Source organism: Macrobrachium rosenbergii, chromosome 27 (genome assembly GCF_040412425.1).
Source record: "Macrobrachium rosenbergii isolate ZJJX-2024 chromosome 27, ASM4041242v1, whole genome shotgun sequence".
In the NCBI taxonomy this organism is placed as follows: Eukaryota; Metazoa; Arthropoda; class Malacostraca; order Decapoda; family Palaemonidae; genus Macrobrachium; species Macrobrachium rosenbergii.
In genome coordinates this window covers 40,227,195-40,237,008 of record NC_089767.1, presented here as the reverse complement: position 1 = coordinate 40,237,008, position 9,814 = coordinate 40,227,195, and the positions used below count along the sequence as shown (strand labels likewise).

Sequence of the window (9,814 nt, the reverse complement as noted above, 5' to 3'; positions counted from 1 at the left end):
GATTTATGTTTGGGAAAGGGGAGAGTTTTAGAACTCTCTCTCTCTCTCTCTCTCTCTCTCTCTCTCTCTCTCTCTCTCTCTCTCTCTCTCTCTCTCCTGTACTCCTCAAGTTAGGACACAGGGGAAAAAGCTGTTCTAAGTATTTACCTGACTTTCTTTATCTCCTTCGTATATTTCAAATTAAAAGGGTAATGGAGAAACTAGCTTGTGTTGATAATTACCTTTTATTTTTTCAATCTTTCCAAATAAACACAATTAACGTAAGTGATGCATTAATTTCTGTCTGGTCCTTTTTCGCTTCCAAAATCTTTTCTTCTTTTACTTCCAAAAAGTTTTTTGTTATTTTTTTTTCATTTTGCTTCCAAAAATATGTTTTTTTTTTAATTTTTTGTTCCTTTGGCTTCCAGTAAGTTTTTTTTTATTTTTTGTTCCTTCTGCTTCCAAAAACTTCTTTTTTTTTTTTTGCTTCCAAAAACTTTTTTGTTTTGCCTTTCCCTCAAGATAAAAAAAATGTGCGGAAGGAATTGAATGTCACGTGACCTCAATACTCCTTCATTTGCCTGGTGTCTCGTCCTGTGCACCCCCACCCCTTTACCTCTCCCCATAGCCCCCTCCTCCCCTCCAACGTCCCGACCACTCTCTTCTTCTTCTCTTCTTCAGGACTAATAACTCAATACCCATTCATTTGCCTGGTGTCTCGCCCTGTGGACCGGGCCCCTCCTTTTACCTGTCTCTATAACCCCACTCCCCTCCCCTCCCAACCTCCCAATCTCTCTTCTTCTCTTCTTCAGGAGTAATAAAAGACGAGTCTTCTTCCCTTCTGCAAACTCAGCGACGTTCATCCCAGTTTCCACCCCTCCCCCACAATCAAATTCCTGAGATGTATGCTAGTATTGCACCAGCCCCGGTGTTTTTGCCATGCCCCTACGTTTGGTGTAGCTCCGATTCTTGTATTCAGGAAGTACTTTGGGTGTGGGAAACATTTTGAGATTATTTTCAAGAAAATTCTATGGTTAGTTTTTGAGACATGGCGTCCGGCTTTTTGCAGGGGAAAGTCCCCGGTAGTCGGTTAGGTCTCGGGGAAAATGCTTCCCGCCAAAAACATCAATTTCCGCACCGAAAGCGCTAATGTAAGGTTTCTGGCGCGAGAGGAATCCTTTACACTACTGCTCTCGCATGAGCTTCGGCTTCGGCCTCCTCGTTTGTTATTATTTCCGTAAGGCGGTACATCAGTGCCAGCAGTGCACCTCACGGGGTGCACTGTAGGCATGACTAAAGGTTCTTTGCAGCGTCCCTTCCTTGGGTCCCTAGCTACAACCCCTTTAACTCCTCTTACTGTACCTCCATTCATATTATCTTTCTTCCATCTTGCTATCCTTAACCCTCTCCTAACAATTATTTCATAGTGCAACTGCTTTGGGGTATTCCTCCTGCTACACCTTTCAAACCTACCTACTTTCAATTTCCTGAACTCTATATTACATTACATTCCGTTTGTTATTATTATTATTATTATTATTATTATTATTATTATTATTATTATTATTATTATTATTATTATTTTAAAGTTTTACGAAGTCAGTGACACGGAAACCGGATGAAGATTCTGTTTTTTTTTCAAAATTTTAGTCTAGTGACTCTTTAGTTACATTCTCTCTGAGAGGATTTTAAGCCTATTTTTTATAATATATCAAGATTAAATAGACAAAAAAGGCTCCTGTTTTATTGTTCTTCATATTATTATTGTTAGGTTCATATAGTCTAGCTTTCCTATTTAAATGTAATCTCATCTACCAATTGCCCATTCAGTTACAGGACGGTCAAGAGAAATCCTGAAAAGCTACAGAATGTGAAATGAAAATTTACTCTGCTCTTTATCGCATGTAGTATTCAACTAAACATAAAGTCAGCCTCGGCTGTCAAGAATTAGACCCATGTACGCACGTTAAATGCATGACCTTTATATCTACGTGCTGAAACAGAACGCGAACCAAAGATAAACTAGGCGATAAGGCTATGTTTATAATATATATGCTTTATGACAACGTAAATCATAAGTCATATTTGGTTCCCAAGCTTAACTAGAACAGCTGCACCACGCAGAGGTTCCACGGATCAGAAATTCCAATAATCCGACCGTCCTCAATTAAGCACAAGAATGCCTGATGATGCTTGCGACATATGTCCTCCCCTTTGAATTAATCACTCCTAATTAACTACATTTATTAAACCCCTCCCCTTCCCCCCCCGCCACCCCCAACCAAACTTCGCCTTCCGGTACGAACAATGCACAAGTAATTAAGTTAATGAGACAAAGAAAAGGGCAAGGGGAGAGGAGCTGGGGGGCAGGGGGGGGGGATTTCATTGCCGTTTTCCCGCGTCGATAAACAAAGATCGTAGGAAAGGGCGGGAAAACTGGGTCAGAGACGCCGTAAAGGAGATATAAGGGAATTCAATAAGAGGGAATGAGGAAGGAGAGACTTTTCATGCACGCGTGGTGGTAGTGGTGGCGGTGCTGGTGCTGTTTCTCCCGGGAGGGAGGAAGGGAATTAGCCTAGTTTTGGAATCGTGAAACTCTCTCTCTCTGTCTCTCTCTCTCTCTCTCTCTCTCTCTCTCTCTCTCTCTCTCTCTCTCTCTCTCTCTCTCTCTCTCTCTCTCTTTATCTGTTGCCTGTTTATGCAGTTATACAAAGGATGTGTTGCAATGTCCACGTTTTTTTACAACGTTTTTTTACAAATAGTGTTGGAACTGAAGTTAGTACTTTGAACTTGACAAGACCAACGGTCTAAGGCCGCTCTAAGTTTGAATGCCTTTTGAGACTAAGATTCTGCCTATTCATTTCTTGTCAGACTTGGAGGCTTCCAGTGAAAAGCATATCCAAAATTGTGGGATAAATAGAAACTAATTGGTCATGGCGGCTATTATAAAACTTAAAATACGTAAGTGTGACTATTAGACTATATTTAGCAGATGTGTTTGTCACTTAGCCTACTCTGGTGCTGAACCCATTTTTTTTTTCACAATGCTGATCTTATTCCCATCAGGCTAGATCGGGACTAGGGGTTTCAGGCTACTTGCTAATGCAGTGTACACATTTCAACACACATATGTACGTAAAAGCTATGCGTGCACATATACAATGTCACGTAAAGCAGTATAGCATTCATCTTAATATTCACAAACCCACTTTATGAGGATTATGAGCATTTGACTACCACTTTCCACAGTGATCTGCGATCAGCACTCTCTCTCTCTCTCTCTCTCTCTCTCTCTCTCTCTCTCTCTCTCTCTCTCTCTCTCTCTCTCTCCTGCCATTTTCCCTTCTTTTTTAGATAATCTTCGCTCCCTCAAAAGGAAGCCATATCGACCTCTTTGATGTTAAGCCCGACTCATTTTTGTATCTTTCCGCAAGGTCTAGGCTAAATGATGGCATTGCATTCCCGTCTTATCCACCTTTCTGAATGTAGCTACGCATTCATGCATCAGTATACATACGTGGACATTAGCATCCATACAACAGTATGCATACACATACACTCGCAGTGACAAACGCGCATTCGCGTATTGGCATCCATGTAATTCTTCCTCACCCCTCTCTCTCTCTCTCTCCTCACTTTTTACTTCCCCTCTCCCTCTTTTCTTACTTTCTTCCTCACCTCTCTCTCTCCTCACTTTTTACTTGCTTTATTTTCCATTCAATTTTGGAGTGGAGAAATCCCTAAATTTATTTCCCATCAAATTTTGAAATGGGGAAATCCCTTAAATTATTTCCCATCCAATTTTGGATTGGGGATATCCCGTACTCGGAATGGGAAAATTCCTTAATTTATTTCCAATTCAATTCTGGAATGGGGAAAACCCGTGCTTTATTTCTTACTCCACTTTGGAATGGGAATAATCTTCCATTCCAGTTCTTAACTCAGTTTTGGAATGAGGAAATCCCGTGCTTTATTTATTATTCTGTTTTTGAGAATCTTTGTTATTTCAGGTAATAAACCCAAGTTTTTTTGGGGGGGTCTAATTAAGCCTTATCTTCATAAGGTCAAGGAAATTACTGGCTTATCTACTAATGTCTAGTCTGCGATTCCCGTTTTCTATTCTCCACTTCTCGTTTTCTTTTGTATACTGACGAACGACGACGCCTGCAAAAGCCGCGACACATATTGTTCGGGAAATTGTTTATAAAGGAGAGAAACCGTCCACGGGGCTTTCCTAGAACTATAAAAGAGCGTACTGAAATGGCTATTTGTTTTGTGTGATTAATTTTTCCTCTTTCGATCAAAAAATATATATATAAAAGGCGTTCCATTTGGTCACTACGCTAGGTGTGTTACTAGGTGCCCAATTCTACCCAAAAGGCCCTTTTATTCTTTTTCGTTAGAACTTTATCCGTTTATGCGCCATGCTTTTAATAGCTGTTCGAGAAGTGGCAGAACTAAAAGATATTAAGGCAGTAGGTGTTTTAGCATACTGTGAAAGGTCGCCAGTTGAATGTTTCATGCCTCCACTTTCCGATTCCAATTTTTCAGTAATTGTTTCTCATGTAAAAAATAAAAATTGTTCCATGTAAATTGTATCTAATTACAGTAAGTTTGAAATATTGTTCTCATGTAAATATAAATATCTAATTACAGTAAGTTTTCTATATTTCTCTTGTCAATAAAACTATAAAAATTCTGAGATGAGAACATATCTTAAATATATATATATATATATATATATATATATATATATATATATATATATATATATATATATATATATATATATCGATAATCACCTAACTGGCAACCTACCGGTCGGCGTGCAAACATACTTCATGATAACATCTGAATAACGGACCATTGTCATTATCACGGCTCTGTCGATACCGAATTAATCGTCTCGGTCGAGTTTTATTTCTTCAGCACGTCAGATAATTTATGTACGTTTTCGGTGACCAGCAATTATGAGAGTAAGGGTATTGCGTATAGGTATATAAGAGTCTTTATTTCTTTTCTGTCGTGGGGCCATGCAATTGTTTGGTTGGTTTCAACACTCGTTTATTTTAAACGAGCTTTTTATCAAGAAACACTGGAACGTTGGTTCCCTACCCTCCTGATCCTCTAAATACCCTCAGATAGTATTTTAACACAGGAGGGGGCTTGTTGGTTCCCCTACCCACCCCGCTGGAACCGGGCCGGACGCTGATATCCCCTACCCTCCCATTCCTCTACCTACCCCACCCCCATCTGGGGCAGACAAATCGGTTTGCAGGAGGATGGTTGATGTCTCCCCTACCCTCCCATTCCTCTACCTACCCCGCCCCCATCCGGGGCAGACAAATCGGTTTGCAGGAGGATGGTTGATGTCTCCCCTACCCTCCCGTTCCCCTACCTACCCCACTCCCACCCGGGGCGGACAAACCGGTTTGCAGGGGTGGGTGGCTGTGTCATGTCTCCCCCTACTGTCGCCCGGGGGAGAACAAACAAGATCCACTCGGATTTTATTATTGTAGATTGCCATTGTAGAACTTGAATTTCAAGTTTATAGATTTGATAATGAGAAAATATAATAATTTGGAAACAAAAATAGGAAGTAGATCAATATCATCTTTGGTGGCAAACTATCCACCAACCCTTAGGATAAAGCTAGATAATCCTATAAGGTTTTTGGGACTAAACGGTTTTTATATTAAGTTGTATTGTGAATGTAGGATAGGAATGGTGTTGATTGGCGATAGTTAAGACAAGATGCAGGAACTAGCAAAAGATTTTGAAAGCGAATGTGATCAAAAGTAGATTTTAAAGGGTAAATGAAATCAGAAATATAAATAATGATGATAGTAGCAGAATGGAAACTGAATGTAGTGGATGCAGGTAGAATGAAAGTGGAGATGAATTACAGAATATGTAAAGAAAGGGAGGTAGTAATGTATGTGCAAAAGATCTGGAGGAGGGGAGAAGTTAAACCAAACCTTGGCCTGATGGGAAGTTAAGTAATCCTAAAAAGGGAGAGTTACCTCATAAGGATGGTTTTATTCCTTCCGAAAAGTGCCCTGGAAAAAGAACTACCCGGCCCGCACAACCTGTGCCCAACTGACCTTGTACTCAGTAAAACTGCAGAATAAATACAAAACAACTACTCGCCAAGAGTTTCAGCAGATCCTGGACAGATGCGTTTCTTGCCTAATTTATTAAAAATGCCTGGGACACCTTCTTCTGGGCTTACCAACTTTGAACTTTCAGTTTTAAGTATTTTACAGATAAGTGAAAATTATGCAACACCGCCAGCTGTTGCAAACGTTAGCGTTAAGTGCAGCGTGGCGTTTTTAATGTTTTCTCTGCTATTATGATTGGCGTACCACTGGGTAGTGCGCCGCACCTCTGTTGTTTTTAATCTAAGCAAGCGACATGACTGTTGGTCGTGAAAGTGATGTAAGACAGAGTGCAGATAAACCTGCTAAATAATGTACCATCATCTTATCTCACAACTTTGCTTGTACATATACGGAATCTTACTGAACATGACGTAGAACGTAAAGAAAATAAAAAGGTTGAAATGGCCCGAAATGAAGTCAGCCAAATAAATAAAAAAAAAATTTGACATCCTTTGCTCTTAAAAACAACTTGATGTTTCAAGTTAAACATTAGAAATATGACAGTTTTTCTTAGTGTTAATATAGAAAAATAGCTTTCCCAGTGAGATGCAATTCAGTGCAATTTATGCCAGCGGTCCCCTCTATAACTTGAAAGAAAACATTTGAAATTTTTGGTTCGCAATAAAGCTCTTGCTTATATTGTCCTATCATTTTTTACTTCTTTGTAACGCTAATTTTCACCACTAGGTTACATGTTCCAGTGTCATTTTAAAGGTAAATTGTTTTAATACATTGCATTATGGTCGAATAATCTTTAATAAAATGTCAAAATCAAAATGAGACGTTGAAGTTAACCGAACTGAGAAATACCTATAGTTTTCTATTAAAAAAAATATTCGCAAAAGCTAAAGCACTGTATTTGAGATAAATAAATTTACACCTTGCAAAATTTTCATAAATGGCCTTGCATACATTGCCATTTATGATAGACCTTGTAGAGTAAATCATATTGTAATTGTCACCGCAGGGGCAGTGCTGTCAGTGTCAGTGCACCTCATGCGGTGCACTGTAGGCATTTCTTAAGGTTCATTGCAGCGTGCCTTCCATGCCCCTAGCTGCAACCTCTTTCGTTATTTTTATTGTACCTCCTTTCATATTCTCTTTCTTCCATCTTACTTTCCACCCCCTCCTAACAATTGATTCATAGTGCAACTGCTTTGAGGTTTTCCTCCTGTTACACCTTTCAAACCTTCTACTGTCAGTTTCCGTGTCAGCGCTGAATGACCTCATAGGTCCCAGTGCTTGGCTATATTCAATTCAATTCATATTGTAATCGTCGACTGCATGGGTGCATTGTATGTAAATTTTTGAAGTTATAATGTTATAGCCATCACTTACTTTCGTAGCATGTAACTAAGGCATAGGATAATTTTCACCTTTACTGAATTTATTACTTATATTGAATAGCATTCCACTGACTGTTGGCCTAAGAGACAGGAGATCAGCGCCTGCCCTATGAGCCTACAGAGGCCTTTAACCTTTAACCTATGAAACACAGAACTTGAGAGTGAGTAGGCAGTTAATGTGCATAATATACCCTCAGGTACTTGACAAAAGGTCAATGCAAAGGCAAGGGTATTTACACCAGTTATGAAATGTTCTTCCAACGCCACGTCCCGTTCATTCTATCAATCAGTTGCCGAAACAGTAACTGTTGATAGTGAGCCCTGATTCACTGCAGAAAAGTCCTTTAAATATACAAGCTTATATTTTGTAAAAAAAATAAAAATGGCGTTTAGAAAAGATATATTAAAATCATATCACTTTTTCCTGCCCACTCTGATAATAATAGCAACTGAAAATGAGCCCAGATAGTTATAAATGTGAGGGAATTTAATTCAACTGATTAATTACCTCATTAAGGATAAAAAAAAAAGCCAGTTTCGAGCACACGTGGCCAAAAAAAGCCCACTTGGCCAAAAAAAAAAAAAACCCACATATAACCCCGATACATTTTGAATAGTTGACAGAGAGAGAGACTATAGGTTATAAATATCTATTTATTCTAATATTTTCACTTTTTTTTGGGCATTTTATGACATGTATGATGTTTTGCTCATAAGAGGCCTATAAGCGTAATTAGAGAATATTACCTGTACAATGTCTTGCTAAAAGTGTACATATTGCTTTATAGAATGTAGAACAATATAAGACTACGTACACTTTTAACATTTCCTATTTTTTCCTCATTGAGCTCTTGAAAAGCGACTCCTGTTATGATGGTACTGAAATATATATATATATATATATATATATATATATATATATATATATATATATATATATATATATATATATATATATATGTGTGTGTGTGTGTGTGTGTGTATATAATGTAGCTAATTTGCATACTTATATTCTTGTGTGTCTTTGGGTTTACGAACATCATCAAGCCGCTGACCACTTCACGCCAAACGTACAAAACTCATAATACGTCGCACCTCACGCATTAAAAGAAAAACGGCACATGAAACATACTCCATCGATATAAGACAAAATCGAAAGTAACCATACCATAACCAACTTCGACCGCAGCTAACATGATAATTCCGATGGTCGACCCTTCTTCGGCTCTCTGCAGTCGACCCTGTTTCTTTCTGGTCACGAGACACTTCCCTCGACACTGTTCGACATGAGACTGACAAACGCCAATACAAGGTCGAAGGTATTCGTGGTCTATGGGGGGAGGAGGGGGCGGAACACCTGTTTGATGTGTATCTAGTAGAGGGCGCCATTGTCGCTCTGGTAAAGTTCGTAATAATGATGCCATATGTACGAATGCTATTATGAATCTGTATACTTGTTACTTGAGTCAGTGGTTCGTCCCCGTTTGGGGGAGGGGGGGAGTGCGTCAGTGCATGTTACGTGGTGCACTGTAGGGGTTACTTAGGGTGCGGCGTCCCTTAGGCCCCTAGCTGCAACCCTTTTCATTCCTAATACTGTACCTCCGTTCATATTCCCTTTCTCCCGTCTTACTTTCCACCTCTCTAACAATTGTTTCATAGTGCAGCTGCGAGGTTTTCCTCCTGTTACACCTTCGAAACCTACTCTCAATTCCCCTTGCAGCTGAATTTAAGTGCAATGTGTATATAATGCATACATACGATCTAGACCTAAACAATGAAACTCCAGTGCAGATCGTTTAGTTTCAGAAGCGATTTGGGGTAAATGGAAGATTTTCTTCTTTTTTTCCACTAAAGGCATTGAAATTTAAGGTCGTGCAGTGTTTCCTATCTTTAGTCATCAGTATAATGTTTTAGTAATTAAATTAATTAAATCAGCTTCAAGCAAACCAGCCGCGTAAAGTCAACTTAAGCTTTCAACTTCGAAATAACCGGAGCTCTCTTTCGTTACCAGATCTCGTCAGACCACAGCGCTATAATATGTAGTCAAAAGGTTAACCACCTGGTGATTAATGGACACAAATCTTTATGTTTCGAGGTAAATACACACAGTAGCTGTACACCTGCTCACTTATGTTCACAAAAGCCGCAAAACACACTTGACAGTCGTAATTGCCACAAGTAATGAAGGTGGAGCCAGGCTTGTTAATGTTACTATTTGGAACTTTCATTCTCTGTAAGGGTCTTGCCAATATGGAAACTCATTCGTAATGTTTAAATATTTTGGAATATAAATTTTTAAGGCTGTTAGAGGACTTAGTATTTTGTTAG

General features: G+C 39.1%; 1 protein-coding gene across 1 annotated transcript in view; it reads right to left on the bottom strand.

Annotated features, from left to right (window-relative positions):
* Positions 1 to 8,768, bottom strand: part of LOC136853276 (serine-rich adhesin for platelets-like) — a 23,582-nt gene extending 14,814 nt beyond the window's left edge. The window contains exon 1 of the mRNA XM_067128637.1: positions 8,655 to 8,768. Coding sequence (XP_066984738.1) covers positions 8,655 to 8,657 — 3 coding nt within the window. The 5' untranslated portion in view covers positions 8,658 to 8,768. The remainder of the gene's footprint in view (positions 1 to 8,654) is intronic.
* Between the last annotated feature and the right edge of the window lie 1,046 nt (positions 8,769 to 9,814).